The sequence below is a fragment of the Leucopleurus acutus genome, assembly GCF_964270905.1.
Source record: "Leucopleurus acutus genome assembly, chromosome: 3".
Classification (NCBI taxonomy): Eukaryota; Metazoa; Chordata; class Mammalia; order Artiodactyla; family Delphinidae; genus Leucopleurus; species Leucopleurus acutus.
This window is the reverse complement of record NC_139145.1, coordinates 39,699,856-39,723,229: the sequence shown is the minus strand read 5'-3', so window position 1 is coordinate 39,723,229 and position 23,374 is coordinate 39,699,856. Positions and strand designations below refer to the sequence as shown.

Genomic DNA, 23,374 nt, shown 5'->3' with positions numbered 1-23,374 from the left:
CTCCTGGTGCCCCTCGGATCTCTATGCCACCAAAGACTGCTGCCCACTTTGATGGGCATTCAGACTCATTTTCTTTTTCTTCAATTTTTTTCAATTTTTTTTTTTTTTTTTCGGTACGCGGGCCTCTCACTGGCGTGGCCTCTCCCGTTGCGGAGCACAGGCTCCGGACGTGCAGGCTCAGCGGCCATGGCTCACGGGCCCAGCCACTCCGCGGCACGTGGGATCTTCCCGGACCGGGATACGAACCCGTGCCCCCTACATCGGCAGGCGGACTCTCAACCACTGCGCCACCAGGGAAGCCCCAGACTCATTTTCTTTTGAAGGATAGTTAACTTACAATGTTGTGTTCAGTTGGGTTCAGGTATGCAGCAAAGTGATTTAGTTTTATGTATATAATATACATATATATATTCTTTTCCATTGTCGTTTATTACAAGGTTTTGAATATGCTACACAGTAGATTCTTGTTGTTTATCTATTTTATATATAGTAGTGTGTATCAGCTAATCCCAAACTGCTAATTTATCTCTCTCCCCCGCCTTTTCCCTTTGGTGACCATAAGTTTGTTTCCTATTCAGACTCATTGTTGATCACTGCCCACTGATCCGATGCCTAGTGCCTATCAGGGCTTTAGGTGCCACATGCCGTTCTAGGTCCCGCAAATGGCAGTGACAGAACAAAACCTCACGTTCTAGTAAACAAACAAAGCAATAGATACTGGGTAGCGGTAAGTCTCATGAAAAAGCGTAAAGAAAAGTGAAAAGGGTGAAGGCTGGGGGGGAGTGGGTCATAAGCCATGACCTTTGCGCGGAGACCTGAAGAAATGAGGGTGTGAGCGTGAGGTTATCTGTGGGAGGAGGAGGGTTCCGGGCAGCGCATGGGTGGCTGGGTGCTTGCAGGGTGGGCGTGAGAGTCAGCAGGCCTGTGTGTGAGTGTGCAGGAAACGGCTTGGACACGTGGTCCAGAAAGGAGTCAGGGTCCAGATCACCTAGGACCTTGTTGCTTGCAGTCAGAACTTCAGTTTTCACGTTGAGCGGATGTGAAACCACCGGAGGGTTCAGTGCAGAGGACAGCATGACCCGACTCACATTTTAAAAGGATTACTGTGCTCAATGAATGAACGAACTAATGAATGAAAAAGGATCATCAGTGAGAGGACAGTGAAACACCCTCAAATACTGTAGGGACTCAAACACAGATGGGGTTTTGTTAAAACAAAACTACAACTTGCCTTATCTTTTCATAGACTGTGATTACTTATAGAGCCTGAGGATTTTTTTAATCTGTCTCTTATACTTCTCTGCAGGTGTTTACCTACAGTCGTTGCCTTTCTTACGTCCCTCGTAGGTGCTCTATGTTTTTGTTTTTTTCCTCCTATATAGTGCCAGTTCTCTTTTTCCATCTCAAACTTTCAAATGAGAAAACACTAACCTGTGGTTTCTTTCTCTCAGTGTTTGGGGTCTGAAAGTTCTCTGTAGTTCTCTGTGCTGCATTATCTTTTGTTGTTCCCAGGTCACTAGGGTTTACCTGTTTAGGTCTGGCAGAGGGACAGGCACACGTGGATCACTGCTATAATCTTACTTTTAAATGGAAAATGCTGATAAATATTTTCCTCTGCTATTATCTGAGGCCAAGGTCCCCTCCACAAGGCAGGGCTGGTCCTGGCATAATCCCAGTTGTGAATACTTTCAAAGACCCATGAGAAAGCGATAAACATTTCCCCATCTCAGTCCAGTTAGTTCTTTCACGGGGCCAGCGCTGATTTTTCTTTAGTTTGCAAAGTTGTGCAGATATTGGCCACGGGTCTTCTGGGTCCCAGGTTACAGAGGGCCTCCTACCTGGAGCAGAATGATCATGGTGAGGAACATGTAGAAGCCTCCAAGGGCAAGGGGAAGGAAGTTGCCCTCGGCATCTGGCACATCAAAGGGAGGGTGTTCTGCAAAGGTTCCATTCCAGAGGCTGTGACCTAAGAGGAGGCAAAGCCAGGCATGAGGCAAAATCTCCCATTAATCCTAAATGGGTCACTTACGTCAGCCCTTCCCTGACCTACTGCCAGAAGTGAGCGTGCTTTGGAGGAAGCCGTCCTTTTTCTATATAACACAGGTGTGTGTGTGTGTGTGTGTGTGTGTGTGTGTATTAATTTAGCTCTAAAGTGGTCCTTCATATATACTACATTTCAATCTCTTGATAGGCATTAGGTCTGTCCTCCCAGAGGAGACTAGCATACGGATTACTTACATTTTGTTGAAGTCCTGTTATTCAGGGGTTGGAAAGCAAGAAAGGGGCATGAGTTTTTTTTTTTTTTCAGTTGGGTGGTAGAAAGTACATGGCTGGGAAGTCTTCACAGACCTGTATCCTAGTCCCTCATTCTCTCCCATGCACATACCCATCCACCCATCCACCCATCCACCCGTCCATGCATCCATCTATCCATCCGTCCGTCCGTCCATCTATAGCTCTGTTCACTCACTCCCCCCTGCCTCCTTCCTTTCCCTCCCTTTATCCAAAAATTTTTTTTTTTTTTTATCCAAAATTTTTTAATTCAAGAAGGAGTCGGTCCTACTTCTTGTCTTTGAGGAGTTCCCTACCAAGTCAGGGAGTCCGATGGAAAGATACAAATCCCACCTAGCATGAGGGGTGCTATGCTAGATCCTGGAACACTATGAGAGCCCATAGTGACAGCACCAGATGCAGACCGAACCCTCTGTTTCCTTAACTGTAAATGGGGATAACAACACCCATCAAGTGAGGATTGATAAGTGCACCTCGCACCAAGCTCTCTGAATCTCAGCATCCTCATCTGTCAATTAGTAATAATACCTTCTCCATGGGGTTGTTGTGAGAACAGGATAACCTAATGTGTATGATGCTCTTGGCCCCAGGGCAGGGACTATAGAGAATAAAAGGCACAGGGGTTCCTACCCTGCCCCTAAGATACTTCTTTGCACAGGAGGTTGGGTCACATACCATCAGATACAGCAGAAGAAAGGAGACTTACAGACGTGAGGTTAAGGGCCAAATGTAAGGCACAGAGTAAGGGTTACTACAGACCGTGAAAGAAGTCAGAGCAGGCTGCATGGAGGAGGAGGCCTGGAGGGGTTCTGAAGCCCAGGTGGGTACTGGGTGATCAGAAAAGCCTGGGGAGGACATTCTGGGCAAATAAAAAAGAAACACCATCTTCACACAATTAAAGCAAACATGTGATAAATGACCCTGAATGGTGCTCATTCGAGAGCTTTCACCTCCCGCGGGAGCTGTGTTTGATACGGTGCCAGCAGCGGCCTGTGTTATTCTCGGGCAGAATAGAATCCTGCCCCTCCCAATTACTTTCTCCACGTATTTATTATCTTGGGCAATCTACCAAGCTGCTTCTGGTTGGCCTGTACCTCATCTAACTCTGTGACCTTTTAATCATTCACTGCCTTTCCCTGGAGACGCAGTGAGATGATCTCCAATGTCCTTTCCAGGTCTGACGTTCCCTGAAAAACCTGTCCCGAAGCAGAGCTGACAGTTCTCCAGAATTTCCGGGGACACAGGGATGGCCCACAAAACGAACAGTTGGTTTTCCGGTTTGCCTGCTTCCGTCCCATGCGGGTGCTGCCCTTCCAGCCACGAGCCCCTCACATGGAGTGCCATTAGACACATCTGGGAAGCATATTCATTCAAAACTCCAGGCCACGCACAAGACTGAATCCCACTGTCTTCACTGTGGTGACGTAGAAAATCTCTGTGGGCCTAGGAAGATCTTAAGCTTTGGACACTGTCTTTCTTTTAATCTTTTTACATTTTGTCCGCACCTCATGTCTTGCAGGATCTCAATTCCCCTGCCAGGGATTGAACCCGGGTCACAGCAGTTACAGCACTGAATCCTAACCTCTAGGCCACCAGGGGGCTCCCTGGACCCTGTCTTTTAAAAGCAGTGATGGGTGCGATTTCTGACAAAAGTAAAGCGCGAACGCTGTAGCTGCTCACTGGCGTGGGGATGGCAGGGGGTTCTGGACTCAGCATACGAGTTCTCCCTTTTGATCCTCCCCGCTTCTTTTTGGGGTCTCCTTTAGGGTCCTGAGAACCATCGTTACTGTTAAGCCATAGAGGGGGAGAGTGGGTAAGAGTGAGGGCCCCTCTTCCCCTACCCTCCGAGGGTCTACTGAAATGGCTCCGATCACTCGTGTCTACACCTCCCACAGCTGTCTACACCTGGCCGTCGTAGAACCTGGCCACGGCCCATTTCTAATCAGGTCTCCATCCTTGGCCTTGCTCTTGGCACACCAAATGGCCGAACACTCCTCTGCATAACATGGCTCTCCTTCCTGCCGCTGTGCTTTGCTTGTGCTGCCCCTGGGGTGAAGTGACCTCTCTCTTTCCTTTCACAGCTGCCTGCCCCATGCTGTTCCTGTCCCCGCCCTCCTCTGGTGAACACCTGCTGCATCTGGGAATCAGCTCCAGTGAGACTTTCTTCCTTGATGCTCCCATAATCCCAGTCGTGGGCTGAATAATGGCCCCCTAAGGTGTCCACGCCCTCATCCCTGGGCCCTGCGAATGTGCTACCTTAGAGGGCAAAAGGGACTTTGCAGATGTGATTTAGTTAAGGATCTTGAGATAGGAAAGAAGAGCCTGGATTATCCAGGTGGGCCCAATGATGGAACTACAAGCGCCCTTATAAAAGGGAGGCAGAGGGCCACACTCCCACAGACAAGGAGAAGGAAGTGTGAGTGGAAATTGGAGTAATGCGCTTTGAAAATGAAAGAAGATGCTTCAAAGGGAGAAACACAGGCAGACAGTAGAAACTGAAAAAGACAAGGGACCGATTCTCCCCCTGGAATCTGCAGCCCTGAGGACACCTTGGTCTCTATCCAGTGAAACCGACTTTGGACTTCTGAACTCCACAGCTGTAACAGAATCAACCAGCATTGTTTTGAACCACTTAATTTGTGTTGACTTTTGACAGTGGCACTAGGAAACGAGCACAGTACCTGGTACCGCCCTCACTGAGTGGGACAGATGGTGTTACTGATTCTGTTCTCAGGTTGGACTTCCTCCTACTAGACTATGAGGACCTTCCTGCTCTTTGAGGACCGGTCCTGTGATTCATCTCGTTACCCTTTCATGACAAGGGGGTGCCTGGGTTCAGGAAGTATTTCTTGGACAGATACGTGATAGACGCTCTTCCTAAGATTTAGAGTGCATACTACTTTCAGGAGAACGTCGTCTGCATTCGTACTTAATTGGCACCCTGTTAAAATACGGAGTAGGCTTTCTTTGAGGCTTTTCTTTCTTTAGATGAGGAAACTGAGGCTCCGAGTTGCAGCAACTCGCCCAGAGAAACGGAAGATGATTGTGGGGTTGTCCTTTCCAGAACATTCCATACCTACAGCCCCAGTGAGGCACATGAGGAAGAGGATCCCGATGCAGAAGAAGATGTCTGTGTTCACGCGCCGCTCGATCTTGCTGCGTTTGTACCGCGGGCCGCTGTTGTTCAGCATGGCTTTTGTCTCATGGCCTTTGAGAGAAAATGAGATCGTCAGCCCTTGGCCCCTGTTTGCCTCTGGCTCTTCTCCCATGAGATTTCGATACAAGAGAAGCTTCATTCTCTAACCTGAATCCGTCCTGCTGCAGGGAGGTTCTGGGAACGGCCGGAGAGACCTCACACAACTTGTCAGCAGGTTTTTACTGAACATCCCCTACCTGCCAGACACTGGTGGGCATGGACAGAGCTACTGTGCGCAGGCTGTGCCCTTGCACAACTCGAGAGGTAGCCCTCATTTTGTAGCTGTCATAGATTTGTAAGTCCATTAGGACACATTTGTAGCAAATGACAGTAAGCTGTCTTGAGGAAGGGCCATCTTTTTCTAATTTGCGCAGAGGTGCTGTTATGGGCTCAGTGGTGGGATACAGTGGTGAGAAAGATGATTCACAATCTGGTGAAAATATACAGGGAAATAAGTAAATAAGGTAATTACAGTTAGCCATAAGTCCCATGAAGTAAACAATAAATAAAGGGCTAATAAATAAGAGATGGTGTTAGAGTGTGGTCAGGGAAGGCTTCTCAGAGGAGGTGACATTTGAGAGAGACCTGAAGGGAGAGAGAAGAGTTGTGAGAAAAGGGTTTTAGGCTGGGGGAACAGTATGTGCCAAGGCCCTGTGGCGGGCCTGTACTTGAGGCCAGTAATTATCATGCTTGCTTCTTTGCCTAAGGTGTTGTCGTGCTCGTGCAAGAGTGGTGGCGGCCAAAGGTCTCCACCCCAGCATTAATTCTGGGCAGCTACTCTCCTACCCTGGAGTTCTGCATAAAGTTCTGTTTAAAGAAAAGACAGTAAAATTTAAAAACTACTGAGCTCATTCAGGCACCCACCGCCCTTTTTTTTTCCAATTAGAGGAATTCAGGACCAAAACGTAGAAGGGACCCGCTCCAAACGAAAGAATAAATTGACACCAGAGCCACATGGAGAACCCAGGATTCTGACTCCCAGTCTATTTCTCCTTCCAGTAACTCCTGGAACCCAAACCACCCAGCTAAGAGTTGAGAGTCAAACTGAGCCTTTGTCTTTAGAACAGAGCCTCCCCTTTGGGGCTGCCAAATTGTATTCACCACGCTGTACCCCTCAGCAGTCAACTTAAAAGAGACCCGTCACACATTTTCTGTGCAAAATTAGAGAAAACCAATACATCAGCTCCAGCAGTGTGTGGTTTAATGCTACTTAGCTGGTGGCCTCGTGGATTTAAAGCAGCAACAAAACTGTAGGCATGAGCATGCTAGGCTTATTAAATTAGACTCAAGTTGCTGCAGCTGTGCAGGGGCTGACACAGCTGTGGTTCCTGCGTGCCCCAGGCTCACCCCGTAAAAGGGGTCCTCGGACCACCCCCTTCACCCACCTGCTTCCTCACTTCCTAAGATCCCCCTGTTCTTTTGGCAAAATTTGGGCTCAAGGGGGAGGCAGTATGGTGTAGTGGATAGAATGTGGGCTCTAGTGTCCGACAGAGCTTGGCTCTGCAGGTACCTGACCTTGGGTTATAGGGAATTAATCTCAGGAGACATGTGACCTTGGAGGAATTAATCCTCTTGTAACTCAATCCCTCATCTGCAAAATGAGATATAATCGTTGAGTGTTTTGGGGTGGGGGAGTGAACTGATATACACAAAGTACCTAAATTAGTTTCCAGTACACAGTAGGGGCTCAATAAATGTTTGCTGTGAGCAAACATACCTCCACACTGAATCTCTTCCTTCTGGAAAGCTCACTTGTCCATTTTCTGGCCTCTGACTGTGAGGTGCTCCCACTTTGTCCATCTGTATTACCAAGGCAGAGAATGTAGCTCTAGGCCAGTCATTCTCCCCGGGGGACACCTGGCCAAGTCATGAGAAATTTTTGGTTGTCACCTTTGAGGAGGTGGTGCTAATGACATCTAGTGAGCAGAAGCCAGGGATGCTGCTAAACACCCTATAGGATGGCCCCCACCACAAAGAACAACCTGGAACAAATGTCAGCGGTGCTGAGGTTGAGAACCCCTGGTCTAGACAGTAACACTAAACACAATTTGCACCATTTTTGCTCACATTTCTTGAGGCCCCAATGTGTGCCAGGCATTGTGAACCTTATAACCCTAGGAGGCAGGGGTTATCAGTGCTCCTTGTGGTGAAAACTGAGCCAGCTTCTCAGGAACTTGCAGCCAGGCAGCGATTCAGCCCCAGGCGGCCTGAGTCCCCGGTCACGATTAAGTCTCCCTCCATCTGCCTCCCCACACACCGCTCCCATCACCCACTCCGACCTTTGCTTCTGATTAGGCAGAGAAGCAAATCCACGTCTATGCAGGTTTTTTGGTGCGGTAGGCATTGTGGAAGTGTTCTTGTCTACTAGGTCTACCAGATGGCATTGAACTCCGTTGCCAAAGACCCTTGAAAGCAGTGACCTGTACTGACAAATATAACATCCCTCCCCCAAATTAGGGAAAGCCAGCTAGATTGTGACACAACTTTTTAAAAAACATATTTTTGGTTTTTTTAAACTTAATTTGATCATTTTTTATACTGCAGGTTCTTATTAGTTATCTATTTTATACATATTAGTGTATATATGTCAATCCCAATCTCTCAATTCATCCCACCACCACCGCCTCCCCTCACTTTCCCCCCTTGGTGTCCATACACTTGTTCTCTGCATCTGTGTCTCTATTTCTGCCTTGCAAACTGGTCCATCTGTACCATTTTTCTAGATTCCACATATATGCGTTAATATATTTGTTTTTCTCTTTTTGACTTACTTCACTCTGTATGACAGTCTCTAGGTCCATCCATGTCTCTACAAATGACCCAATTTTGTTCCTTTTTATGGCTGAGTAATATTCCATTGTGTATATGTACCACATCTTCTTTATCCATTCATCTGTCAATGGACATTTAGGTTGTTTCCATGACCTGGCTATTGTAAATAGTGCTACAATGAACATTGGGGTGCACGTGTCTTTCTGAATTATGGTTTTCTCAGGGCATGTGTCCAGTAGTGGGATTTCTGGGTCATATGGTAATTCTGTTTTTAGTTTTTTTCAGGAACCTCCATACTGTTCTCCATAGTAGCTGTATCAATTTACATTCCCACCAACAGTGCAAGAGGGTACCCTTTTCTCCAAACCCTCTCCAGCATTTGTTGAAAAACCTATTTTTCTTTCACAGTCCCCCAAAGGGAATCTTAGGATGGATTGACGTTTTAGTGCTCTTCTACGTCTAACAAAAGTGGGAGTCTACTCCGACCAAAACGAATCAAATCAAACAAAAGAACAAGCAAATGAAATACTACAAGGTGTCCCAGTGAGTGGAAGATCCAGGGAAACGTATTCTGGAGACTTCCAGGGAAGGTAGACACTCCAGGGGGACTGTGTTTCCTCTACAGAAGAAGTCTGCAGTTGTTCACGTAAAAATAGACACGTACTGAGTACCCACGGAGTGCCAGGTGCTAGGTAGTGGGGATACAGCAGTCCCAAGACCTCCCTCCAATACTTCAGGTACCATTGTGAGAAGTGCTGCTGTTACCTTTTATCAATGGGAAGCAAAATCAAAGTGCAAAGGAGAGACAGGCCACCATATATGGAGCCACAAAATGAATAAAGGTAATAATAAAAACAATAACTAAAACCCATCCCGCCCTCACTTGCTACACACAGTTCTGGGTTCTTTCCATGTGCTGGGTCACTGGACCCTCATGGGGGGCCTATGGGGCAGATAGAAATATTCTTCCTGTTGTATAGCTGAGGACACTGAGGCACACAAGGTGAAGTTGCTAAGTTTGGTGACGTGATTCCTCAGGCTCAAGGAGATACTCTTCATCCCACCTGTGGTTAGTGTCAGAAAAGTGTTAGGGACACATGAGCATGAGTCCCCCTCCCTGTCTTGTCTGGATGAGTGACAGTAACTTGGAACTGAATTATGTCTCTGTGGACCAAGTGAGCTGCTGTGATTCCAGCCTCAGTTTGCTTAGCTGAGAAATGGGAAGTCACATGACTCTACTCCTTAGAACTGATGTGAGTTCCCACTGACTGAAGATAAATTTGGAGGGGGTTTTGGAGGAGAGAGAATAAAGGACAGGGACATAGGAAGCTGTCCAGGGACAGTTACCCGCGTAGATGACAATGCCAACAGCCACTTTAGTGTTTCTGATGGTGCAGCCTCGAAGCAGAAGACTCTCACTGCCAAAGCCGGTTCTGCTCTGGTCGGGATGTTCCCTGGGGATGAGGAAAGACAGGGAGCTGTTTGGTGGCCTCTCCACGCTGTCACCGGTGAGTGTCATAGAATCAGAGGGGCGAGTAACAAGATCACTCTTCTCTCTGTTCCTCAGAAGAGTGATATTAACTCAGAATCTAATCCCCGTGTTCAAGTGCAACCCTTCATTGCTCCTGGGATGTCTAGTGGGGGCTGGACCATTAGAAGGGAATTACCCATCCCTAAGGACGTAATCATTTACTCACCTAAAAGGCAGAACTCTGCTGAGGAAGCCTTAAAATAAACAGACCTCACAGGAGGTGGACCAGCGACCCTGTGCAACATCCTGCAGGGCAGCTTCTCAAAAGCGAGGTACATGGAGTGTTTCCCTTTCTCTAGCCTCCAGAAGCGCTGCAATTTTCCACCTCACACTAGAAACTTCTGAGTCAGTCCACATTAGTGATTACTCAGCGTCTGGCCCTTATTCTATCCTGATGCCCTCCATTTGGGTTTTTCAGGAATTTTACATATAACTTTCCCCCAACATTGGGGAGAACAGAAAAGTAATAATCTGAACCCTTAGGGATTTTTCTCCTTCTAATTCTTTAATGCTTCATGTCTCTAGGTCCAGTTATAAGTGTTTTCCATGTATTAATTAATGGTCATGGCAATCTTATAAGATAGGTCATGTTTCCTACTCATTTTATAGATAGGGAAATTGAGGCAAGTTCACAGAGCTAGTATGTGGCAGAAAGGGGATTCAAACCCAGGGAGTCTGGCTCCAGAGTTCTATACTGCCACTCAATACTCCTCTTAATAATAATTCTTTACTGTGTTTGTAAACTACATTTATTTACATTATTTTATTTGTCTCTTCACAGCTCTGGGAAGTTAGTACGGTGATCATCCTCACTCATAAGAAAGATGAAGCTCAGAGAGGGTGAGAGACTTTTCCAAGGCCACTCACCTAGTACACGGAATATCCTAGGACTTGGGAACCCAGGTCCCAGACACCAACCCTCATGTGGTTTTCACTACACCAGGGTTCCCAAGGTAGCACCCCGTTAACTGACATTGAATCGGAGTCATTCCCATTTGCAATTCTTTGAAATCTAACGAGGAAATGTCTTAGTATTTCGTTAACGTTTTTCTAGCCCTTATTTATCTAACTTTTCAACACAGAGGAGGCTTTGGCAAGTAATAGTCTGTAGTTAGAATGAAATAATAACGGTTTTGATTTCATTTTATTAATTTTACTGCTATGAAATTTATATATGGAAAGCAATACTGCCATAAGTCTATGGCAACCTACATAGGGCAGTGATGCTTGATGCCCACAGTGCCAGTAACATACATTTTCCTTTGGAGATAAAGAAAGCCAGTTAAAAAGCTGGAAAGTAGAGGTGTTTTATGAATGTGATACAAATCATAAAGGTGGTCCAAGAATGGCTAAATTTTATGACCTACCTCTCTTTATCAAGGAGGGAGTTGGCTATGGATAGAATATTGGGATAGAAACTTGAATGATTCAGTGTCAGTAGCTAGTGGTTTAAAGAGCGTTTTTTTATGATTCTCTGAGGTGATAACATATGACAGCATCTTTTTCTCCCGGTCATAATGTTCCTTTTTCAATGGATGGTAGAAAGAGATTAGCCATCTCATAGCTCTTCTATTTAGTGCTCTGTTTACAGGGATTTTTTTTTTTTTTTTTTTTTTTTTTTTTTTTTTTTTTTGCGTACGTGGGCCTCTCCCGTTGCGGGACACAGGCTCCGGGCTTGCAGGCTCAGCGGCCACGGCTCACGGGCCCAGCCGCTCCGCGGCATGTGGGATCGTCCCGGACCGGGGCACGAACCCGCGTCCCCTGCATCGGCAGGCGGACTCTCAGCCACTGCGCCACCAGGGAAGCCCCAGGGGTGTTTATTTAACCAACTCAGAGCATTATGAGGGGGAGCGTATTTCTCCACCCCAACGCTACTGACATGCTTTGTGGGATCGTTCTTTGTCGTGGGGGCTGTCCTGTGCTTTGTAGGGTGCCGAGCAGCAGCCCTGGCCTCTACCTACCAGATGCCAGCAGCACCCCTTTCCCTAGTTGTGACAACCAACAATGTGTCCAGACTCGCTAAAGGTCCTCTGATGGAGCGGAGGAGATGGGGTTTGAGAACCACTCCTTTAGAGAGATCTTATTGTTTAAAAGTTACCTTTTCAAATCTGACATTCCTAACCTTCAAAGCATTAAAAAATACTCATTTTCTAGCCAACCTGGCTATCCCCAGGAGAACTCCTAAATTAAGGGGACCCAAAGAAGCTTCCGGAGACCTGGAGGCATCAGACAGTGGGTTTGTTCAGGAAGAGAGTGCTTATCATCTGTGGGTGCTGGGCCTTGGCAGGGATGTAGGACCACAGTGAATTCCCCAGCATCCCATGGGCTGGCTGCTGGACTGACCAACTGGACTTTCAGGGCTCACCCATGAGGCCCGGGCAGGTGGGGAAAGACAACTCTAAGGGCAGCAGCCAGGAAGAGGAGGTGCTGGGGGTTGAATGGAACTGGGAAAGTTCTGTCTGAGATGAAGGGCCAGAGACCAGGATGAAGCTTAGAAAGGCTGGGTGCTGGCATGAGCTGTTTGGGGGAGAAAGGATTACAAAGAGAAACCCAGCGAGGAGGCTGCTCTCTAAGAGGAAGAATGGCTCAAGGCATGGGTCACTTGGGATGAACCAAATCCACAAAACTCGGGCACGAGGGGTAGACTCCTTGGCCGGGCAGGTGGCAAGCTCTACCTTGCCAGATGACTGCAACGAACCCTCTTCTCCCCCAGGAGCTCGTGCCCTTCTCGCCTGTCTCCGTCTGCTCTCTATGAGCTTTTAAAAAGAAATTTGCATTGAAAAGCTTCTATTTCTCTTGTACTGTTCTTACCCTTTCCCCTCTTATCTTGCTCCTCAAGATATCTCATATGGCCTGAGAAAACGTGGGTGGAGGGAAAGCATTGACACCTGCCTCCCAAGAAGCCTTCTTAAGCTTCATTGCAGGGCACATTGGTAGAGAAGTTGCTATAACATGTCTGAGCTGTGTGTGCAGACAATGGAAAACACACCGGGGTTGGAGTGAAAAGACCCAGCTGTAAGTCCTGGCTTTGCCTTGAAGCTGCTGTGTGCCTCTGGGAGAATCCTGAAAAATCTTATCATCAGATGTCCCATCTGAAAAATGGGAATCATAATTCTCACTTCCCTGGGTTGTTTTGCAGATTAAATGAGACGATGTTCTGTGAAAGTCCTCTAACTCTTAAAGCCAGAATACGGGCATTTATTCACATCTGTTACCACTACTCTTTTTTTTTTTTTTTTTTTCCAGCAAGACCGGCAGTCAAATGTGGGAGCAAAATTACAGTAAAACTCTTATGCTGAACCAGAGGTGAGGAACAATAACAACAATAATTGCAACAGCAGCAGTCGCATTAACGATCTACTCTGTGCCAGTTTCTGTGCTACGGGCTTTGCATATGATCAGTTCTTAGACAAGAAAAATCCTGTGATGTAGATATAATCTTTATTTTACAGATGTGGAAATGAAGGCCCAGAGAGGTTAATTAATTTACTCAAGGTCACACAGCTTGTAAGTGATAGAGCCTGGTTTCGAACCTAGGTCTGTCCAACTCCAAAGTCCCCGTTCTTACCTACAGGGCAGTAAAGGCCCCTTCAGAAATCTGATCTAAATCCAATCATACTTGCCTCCCCTGAATCAGAGTGTGGTCTCGATTTTGATGCTGTTTCACCAGAGTTCTGAACTATTAGTGAATTTAACCCTGTGAGATAATTAAATATCACTCCAGCAAAAAAAAAAAAAAAAAAAAAAAAAAAAAAAGACTAGAAAAGTTTTCCCAATTTAGTTAGTTTTCTCTAGCCCTTTTTTTTTGTGATAAAAAGAAATAAACTTCCTTAGGACCCAGACGCTTATCTGTTTGGCCATTTCAAGAAAAAATGTTTTCTAGCTGCAGACGAGATATTTACAAGCAGCACACAGGCAGCACATACTTACATATAACCTTTAAACCTGTTAAGGTGGTTGTTAGGCTTCTCACACACGATGATGTTGTGGAAACCTTCTGGTTGGAACTGTACCTCCTGTGAAAGAGAGGACGCTGTGAGGTTATTAAGTCAGAGGGATCTCGTTTTAATAGGATCATCAGGAGAGCTAATCACTGTTAGAACCATTGCAAATAAGGTAATCCCCACTTTGTCACACTGTGATAGTTGTAATGTGTTAAAAGAAACAGTTAAATCCTCATTAAGGAGGAGAGAATAGATGCAGATGAAAAGTTGGATGTGCTGCAAAGGGAGGGCCCTGTCCTGACCACTTTTCCCCGGCCTGGGTTTGAGTCTCTAGACTCAAGCTGCCCCACAGAATTTACTGCAATGATGGAAATGTTCTATGTCTGCACTGTATAATGTAGAAGCCACGCATTGCATGTGGCTGTTGAAATATGGTAGTATGACTGAGGAAGTGATTTTTAAATTTTATTTAATTTCACTTAACTAATTTAAAGTTAAATAGCCACATGGTGGCTAGTGGCTACCAAACTGGGCAGCATAGAAACAGATGATCAAAAAAGTAGAGATTATAAATCACACGACCTACAGCTAGCCAATATTCGTGTGTATACAGAACTTCCAGGCTTTAAAAAATATATGCATATACCTACATACACATTTATGTATGGACAAACATACACATTTATGCATTTCAACAATGAGATTTAGTGTTCATACAACTTGAACGTTTTTACATGTTACCTGGATAGATACCTATTGCATGAGTGTCGCCCTATTTCATTTAATCCTTTTACTACTGAACATTGACATGGTTTCAATTGTTTGGCTATTGCAAAAATGCTGTGCAAATAGTAGCTAATAAAATAAGTAGGGACTTCCCTGGTGGCAAGGTGGTTGGGAGTCTGCCTGCTGGTGCCGGGGACATGGGTTAGAGCCCTGGTCTGGGAGGATCCCGGGTGCCGCAGAGCATCTGAGCCCGTGCACCACAACTACTGAGCCTGTGCTCTGGAGCCCGTGAGCCACAACTACTGAGCCCGTGAGCCACAACTACTGAAGCCCGCACACCTGGGGCCTGTGCTCTGCAGCAAAGAGAAGCCACCACGATGGGAAGCCCGTGCACCGCAACAAAGAATAGCCCCCGCTCGCTGCAACTAGAGAAAGCCCACGTGCAGCCACAAGGCCCAATGCAGCCAAAAATAAATAAATTAAAAAAGTTCTCAACAAACAAACAAACAAAAAAAAAACCCACAAAACAAGTAGCATTTACTAGACTCTTATTTCTGTCAGATGCTGCAATGAGAACTTAAGGAATGCTATTTTTTTTTCAAGCTTTCAATCATTTTATGAAGTAAGTACTTTGATTAGCCCCTCTTTAGAGATGGGAAAACTGTGACTCACAAGGGTTAAGTGGCTGTCCGTGGTCATATCAAGACTGGGATTTGAATCCAAGTCTGAGTGCAGACCCTCTGTTCTTTACTTGCACAGCACACTGCCCCCTGGTGAACATTCTTATAGCAAAGCATTTAAAACACATTCTTGACTTCACTTTTTCTCTTTCATTCAGTATTTTAGCTGTACAATCTCTTTAAGTTCAATGAGTGGGAAAACACAACTAGGGGCGGGGAGATCTTGCTTTCTAATTCTACCCCACATTGCCTAATAGTACATTCAACTCTCGAGCCTCAGTTCTCTCCTCTGTAGAATGGGGCTGACACCCCCTCTCCCTGTCCATCTCACTTGTGCCCCAGAAGATAGAATCCACGTGGGAAAGTTTTGAAAGGTATAACATGCTATGCATATAGAATGAAGTACTACTAAAGGTGGGATTGGAAGTGGTTCCCAGGGTAGAGCTTTTAGCACGGGGAGTGAATTTATCACTCCAAGCTTCAAGGTACCGCTGTTCAAAGGAGTAAATTGATTAGAAGAAATGATAGCATTTTCTGGCTTCGTGTAAATATACTGTCCATTGGTTCTGTGGGGCGCCAACATAAACTCTCCATTCACTTGAAATAAATTAACCATCCAGGAGTTTCTAAAAATACAGCCCTCTTCCCTCCGAGTATTGATTCTTTCAGGGACAAACACTTGCCGAGTTCTGAGATGATGACAAATCACGCTGTAATTTGTCAGCTGCTTTCACGGCCCTGATTAAGCCGTGTGCTTCCCTCCTGATCTGTACCACTCAGCTCATTGCTAGCTTTCTAAATCCAAACTTATTTCAGATGTGAGTGGCAGCAGGGTCTGAGAGCTAATGATCCTGCTGCAGTGAGTCCCTGTCAGCTGTTTAATCGTACCTGGCGTATCCCCGGCAGCGCTCAAGTCTCTTGTCCCTCAGTGGGGCTTCCCAATGACCTTCCTCTTGAAGCATCCCTTGCTCTTTTATTCTTCTGGGCACTGGCCTTGGGTGCTCTGTCTCCCTCTCTACACGGAGAGGTGACTTCGCCCTTTCTAGCTCTCTGTCCTCGGGCCCCTTCTGTTCCTCCCCGAGATGGACTGTGGAGAGGGCCACACGGCCCTGCTGTCTCCAGAGACCCCATCAGCATTGCTTGCTTCTTAGGCTTTCCTGTAACTCACTCTAGGGAGCTGCTAGGAGAACTCAAGGACAGCAGCGGCGGGGGCATTGCCAAGCCCTACAAATCTATCAGGGTCCTTATTTTTTACCTTGTTCAGGAATTTCTGATTCACTTCTGACTCACTACCCCTTAGCTTTTCTTAGCTTGGGAATGAAGCCCACCTAACCACCTTCTCTTTCAGACCCAGCCTTTTATCTAAGGTGTTGTCCTTATGAAAGGAACAGCCATCAGGGTACAGGAAAAGGCAAACCCTTTCCAGAGAGCACAGTGTGTTTGTGGTTCTTCAGGCCAGACCTACTGATCCGGAGTATTTAGTATGTGCCAGGCACCTGTCATTAAGTTCTCACAGTAACCTTAAGAGGTGTGGACAGAAGTGCAAATGCAGATTCAATAAAGCAATTGTCTTATGGTTGGTAAGTAACAGAGCCAGCAATGCAATCCACATCATCAGACTCCAAAGCCAATCATCAATCATTATTGTCTTTGTTATCATCGTCATCATCACCAATGCATTTATTCCACTTTCTCCTCTCATTATTCTTCTTATTACAGTACTTACCGAATGCTTATTGTGTGTCAAGTATAACTAAATATTTTATACATGCTATTCTCTTGAATTCACACAATAACTCCACCAGGTAGGTACTATTATTACGCTATTTTACAAACGAAGGAACTAAGGCTTAGAGAGATTCAGTGTATTTTCCCAACGGTGCACGGCTAGCAAAGCAGAAGACAGGCTTTGACCTCAGGACGTCTGATGCCACACAGCCTGCTCTCTTAAACCACAGTGTTATTATTATTATTTTTTTTAAATTTTTTTTGGCTGTATGCGGGCCTCTCACTGTTGTGACCTCTCCCGCTGCAGAGCACAGGCTCCGGACGCACAGGCTCAGCGGCCATGGCTCACGGGCCCAGCCGCTCCGCGGCATGTGGGATCTTCCGGGACCGGGGCACGAACCCGCGTCCCCTGCATCGGCAGGCGGACTCCCAACCACTGCGCCACCAGGGAAGCCCCACAGTGTTATTTTGATGCACAATGAGAGATTATTGTTTAAGATCTCCTTTTGGCTCTATTTCCTTTTCTATATTCCTTTTCCACTTCCTATGACCGAAGTACAATAAATGAGGTCTGTATATAGTTGACTCTTGAACAACATGGGTTTGAACTGTGTGGCTCCACTTATGCAGGTTTTTTCAATAGTGAATACTACAGTGCTACCCGATCTGCGGTCGGTTGAATTGGTAGATGTGGAACTGCGAGTACAGAGGACTGACTATCAACTATATGTGGATTTTCCACTGTGTGGACGGTTAGCATCCCTGACCCCAGTGTTATTCAAGGGTCAACTGTATGTGGAATCTAAATTTAAAGAAAAAAGCTTATTGCCAGAGGCAGGGAGTTGTGGGTGGGTGAAATGGGTGAAGGGGGTCAAAAGTTACAAACTTCCAGTTAAAAAATAAATAAGTCAAGGAATATAACGTAAGCATGGCAACAATTTAATAATACTGTATTGCATATTTGAAAGTTGCTAAGGGAGTACACCTTAAAAGTTCTGTTCATAAGAAAAAAAAGTATGTATGATGACAGATATTAACTTAGACTTATTGTGATCATTTCACAATATATGCAAATATAAAATCATTATGTTAGACACCTAGAACTAATATAATGTTATATGCCACTTGTGTCTCAATAAAAAATGTAAGCAAACCCCAGTGTCTAGAAACTATCATCATTATCACCATCACTACCACCCTTCTTAACTTGGGTCAGATAAGGAAGAATCAAAAAGTAAATTACATTATATTGTCCTGCTGACCTTTGATTGACTGCTATTAACATTTTTTTATTTCTTTGATTGTTTCTAAAAGATGTGTATTTATGTTTCATGAAAGGTTTTGCACTGGCTCACTTTCATTTTTTCTAGTGTCTACATAGACATCTGGTTGATTGGCAGCTCAAGGCATTTTTAGACCAGGGTAGCTCAACTTGCCACTCTTGACATTTTGGGCTGGATAATTCTTTGATGTTTAGCAGCATCCCTGGCCTTTACCAACTTGATGCCAGTAGCACCCTCTCCTTCTCCCCCTCAGTTGTGACAGCCAAAAATGTTTACAGACATTTCCAAATGTCCCTTGGGGGAGGGGGAAGAACAAAAAATTGCTCTAGAAAAAGTTCCAAGTTAACAGGAGATGAAGTTGCAGAGCTTGAGAATACCCTCTATCCTGACAGTCCATTAGGAAAGGACACAATCCAAATTTCTGTATTTTCTTCTCTTCAGTTGGAAAAAAGTTAGGTTTTATGACTGGGGGTCATAATGACTTGTAATAAGAGAAATCTGTATATGTCATTTGTATACCACAGAAACTACTGTATAAGCATGGTGGAGGTTCCTGGTAATATATGTAACCATCCTACAGTTACAAATACAAGGGGGGCGCTTCCCTGGTGGCACAGTGGTTAAGAATCCACCTGCCAATGCAGGGGACATGGGTTCGAGCCCTGGTCAGGGAAGATCCCGCATGTCACAGAGCAGCTAAGCCTGTGTACCACAACTACTGAGCCTGTGCTCTAGAGCCCGCGAGTCACAACTACTGAGCTCCTGTGCCACAGCTACTAAAGACCGCACGCCTAGAGCCCATGCTCCGCAGCAAGAGAAGCCACTGCAATGAGAAGCCCATGCACTGCAATGAAGAGTAGGCCCTGCTCACCACAAGTAGAGAAGGCCTGCATGCAGCAACAAAGACCCAACGCGGCCAAAAATAAATAAAAGGGGATTTGTTATGAAAAAAGAATTCATTTTTAATACATAGTAGAAAATACAGAAAAATTACTACAACTAATAAGCAATGTGGTGTGTTACCTCTTCCAAGTATAATTTGCATTTTAAAGTAGGGTACCTTCAAAAGGTAGAGGTTAAGATACTAAATTGCCTAGACAGAGAACATTCTTTTGAGAATTATTACTTTATATATATTTTTAACATTTGAGAGGTTTTTTATCTGCCACCTCCTCTATGAAGCCCACCCATATCCCCAAAGACTGTTTCACCCTAGCCAACAAAAAGTGCTCTTTTAACATGTTTCCACATCAACTCTCATGCCTCCATTTAACACTGATGTATCTAGATCTCTGCTTCCTTGAGTAAACTGTCAGCTTCCTCTAGAGCATCTCCTGTGATACCTTGTGTTAACAGGCACACTATAAAGATTTGGAGAGGTAAGGTTAGTGCTGGGGAGATGAATATTATAAATATAAATACTGAAAGGTGATGGATGAGGAGGTAACAAAGAAGACCTCTCTGTAAAGACTGCCCCACACAAGTAGGAAAAGCCCCAGGTACAAATCTTAACTTTGATTCATGGGAATAAGATTCCTTCTTGCAAGGAAATTCTTTGGCTCAATTAATAAAAAAAAAGAAAAAAAGCAGTCAAAATCCTAGATCCCAACATGGGCCAGACTAGTCTCCCATCCATCCATCCAACGATCCGTCCATGTATTCAAGTATTTATTGAATACACATAATGTATGAGCCATGGAAGTGAGAATTAGAGAGAAGGAAGAGGGTATTGACACAAATCAATTATTGCAGCCATAAAACAACTCAAAGTTCCCAGTTTAGCTGGATGTGTCAATGGTGGTATCAGTGAAAGCAAAGGAAAGTGAGCCAAGTGTTAGTGTGTAATGACTCTCCGGGATTAATGTACTCCTCACTGACCTATGCCCTAGATACAGTAGGCTGTATCCTCCTGGGGCAACTGGGAAGGCCATGGTGAAACAAAGAGGTTGTGATATATTTCTGTATCTAGATTAGGCCATTTCCTTTGAATTAGCCTCAACTCTTACTTTCCTAGGCTTATTTTTCACTATTATTCAAAGTTCATCAATAAATATGATTACATAAATGTATGGATGATCTTTTGAAATTGTCTGTAGTGGATAGATGTTTTCTGGTGACTCAACTCTCTATCGTGTTCTCCTTTCTTTAACAATCCTTTAACTTCCTTCTGGAAAACTACCTTTTCTCCCTGGTTCATAATCTTAATGAGACTATAAATCACGATGCCCTGCCCACTAAATTTGCTCACTGTGGGACTTTGCCTTGAGTAGAATAACTCAGGGAAGGAAAAACAAAGGAGAACATTAAGTAATTGCTGCTACCGATATTCTCCTGCTGAGTTGAAATTTCCTGGTACTTGTTTCTGAGCCTGGTTCTTCAGATTTCCTTAGAATCTGTGAGTCATATTGTGTACTTCACCCCTTCCACCTCACCTCCCGGCACATTTTTTTGATAATTCCGTTTTGTTTAAGTGAGCCAGAATCATTTCTGTTCCTTGAAAACAAAGAATCCTAATCAACACAGTGGTCTACTCAGTCCACCGGACATCTCTAGGCCTTTAAAAAATAATGATGTGTATTTACTTGGTAAAATCACACTTCACAAAATGCTGCCCCTTATTTATGTGATCTTATTTGATCTTCCCAACTCTTCTGTGAAGTGTTCAGGACAGGTTAGTCCCATTTTATAAGAGAGAAACCTGAGTGTTGGTGATGCTAAGTAACTTGCCCAAGGTCACACAGCTCATGAACACCCACATCTGTCTGATTCTAAAGCTTGTGCTTGTTCTTTGCTGGATGTAAGCATTTAATGCTGTCTTCTTATAGAGCAAACCCTCTGAGCCTTTTTCATGATTTCTTTGCAAGTTTTTCTCATTGACAATTCCCTTAAACCTTCATTGCCAAGCTCAAGGGTTTACCTCTTAAGGACCCATATGTCTACCATAGATCACACAAATTCTCCTTCCTTTGAGCCTAGACAATTTGTAATAGCCATACCACTCACTTGGAACTTGAAATGTTTTACACTTTTATTTGTCAAATACCAAGCTGTTTCTATAAGCCAACTGGTAGATGAAGCACTGCAACTTGTGTACACATCCCCACGTACACCAAAATGCTGTCTGTAGACAGAGTAAAAATAACTCTAACACATACATGGTTTTCAAATTTCTGTAGGAATTCCTGAGATCAATAAATACAAATGCATTTAAAAAGGTCACCAAATTCATGGTCGCTTTTTGTTTTAATTTATTTTCTTAACTAACGGACACTGACAAGACAACCACTTTCAGGGAGGAGGGATTTGGGGGTTAGGATTATCAAAATTTTGTGATAGTCACTGAGGGTATTTATGTTAAAGAAAAATAGGGACCCACAGTTCTAAGCTCTTACAGGACAGGAAGTATGTCTTAGACCATTCTGAAACCCCTCTACAGCCATTAGGAAATATTCAAGAAAGATTCTGCTAGCCAGATGGCAGAGTAAGAAAACCATGAGCTCAACTCCTCCCATGGGCGTATCAAATTATAACTATTTACAGAGCAACTATCAAAGAGAATGACCTGGAGACTAGCAGAAGAGAGCTTTCAAAACTAAAGCTATAATGAAGGGACCACACGGAGATGGGTCGGAGCTACAGAGATGTGGTAATAGTCAAGACCCACACCCCCAGGCAAGCAGCCCACAGATGGGAGGATAATTCACAACTGCAAAGGTTCTCCCCAAGGAGTAAGTTCTGAGCCCTACATCAGGCTCCCCAGCCCAGGAGTTCTGCATGAGGAAGACAAGCCCCTAGACTACCTTGTTTTGAAGGCCAGTGGGGCTTGTGTATGGGACAGCTGAAGGAAACAGAGACTTCATTCTTAAAATTCATACGCAAAAGCTCACACACTCTGAGACCCAGAACAAAGGCTGTCATTTGAAAGGAGCCTGGGTCAGACCCGCTTACTAACCTTGGAGAGCCTCCCAGAGAGGCAAGAGGCAACTTGGACTCCCTCTGGGAGATGCTGGTGGAAGTCATTTTCAGAAGCTCATTCTACCACGAGGACTCTGATGCTGCCAAGTGCCATCTTGAAGTCCTCTTTCTAGCCTATTAGAGCTGGGGCCTGGCCCCACCCACCAGCCTGTGAAACACAATGATTCAAAATCTATGCAACACAGCAAAAGCAGCTCTAAGAAGGAAGTTTATAGAGATACAAGCTTACCTCAGGAAACAAGAAAAATCTCAAAAGAACAACATAAACTTATACTTCAACTAGAAAAAGAAGAACAAACAAAACTGTAAGTTAGTAGAAGAAAAGAAACAGTAAAGATTAGAGTGGGAATAAATGAAATAGAGACTAAAAAAACAAAAAAGAAAGAACAATGAAATTAAGATCTGGTTCTTTGAAAAGATAAACAAAATTCATAAAGCTTTAGCCAGACTCATCAAGAAAATGAGAGAAAACTCAAAAAAGTCAGAAATGAAGGAAGCTACAACTGACACCACAGAAATACAAAGGATCAGAAGAGATGACTATGAAGAGTTATATGCCAATAAAATGGAAAGACAGAAGAATGGATAAACTGGTAGAAACATATGATCTCCCAAGACTGAATCAGAAAGAAATACAAAATATGAACAGATCACTAATACCACAAATGAAATTGAATCAGTAGCCAAAAAAACTCCCAATAAGCAAAGCTCCAGGACCAGATGGCTTCACAGGTAAATTCTACCAAATACGTAAAGAAGAGTTACTTCCTACGCTTCTCAAACTATTCCTCAAAATTGAAGAGGAATGCTTTCAAACTCATTCTATGAGTTCAGCATCACCCTGATTCCAAAACCAAAGACAAAAAGAGAAAAATTAGATATGGGGAGGGGGAAGGGTAAGCTGTGACAAAGTGAGAGAGTGGCATGGACATATATACAATACCAAACGTAAAATAGATAGCTAGTGGGAAGCAGCCGCATAGCACAGGGAGATCAGTTAGGTGGCTTGTGAACACCTAGAGGGGTGGAATAGGGAGGATGGGAGGGAGGGAGATGCAAGAGGGAAGAGACATGGGAACATATGTATATGTATAACTGATTCACTTTGTTATAAAGCAGAAACTAACACACCATTGTAAAGCAATTGTACTCCAATAAAGATGTTAAAAAAAAAAAGAAAAATTACAGGCCAATATCAATGATAAATATATATGGAAAAGTCCTCAACAAAATATTAGCAAACCAAA

At 44.5% G+C, this 23,374-nt stretch overlaps 1 protein-coding gene across 1 annotated transcript in view; it reads right to left on the bottom strand.

The window, feature by feature from the left end:
- LOC309958881 (phospholipid-transporting ATPase VB-like) overlaps positions 1-23,374 on the bottom strand; it is a gene marked incomplete at both ends in the record, with an annotated part of 61,187 nt that overhangs the window by 770 nt on the left and 37,043 nt on the right. Inside the window, 4 exon segments of the mRNA XM_082835013.1 lie at positions 1,839-1,966; positions 5,369-5,500; positions 9,608-9,714; positions 13,722-13,807. Coding sequence (XP_082691139.1) covers positions 1,839-1,966; positions 5,369-5,500; positions 9,608-9,714; positions 13,722-13,807 — 453 coding nt within the window.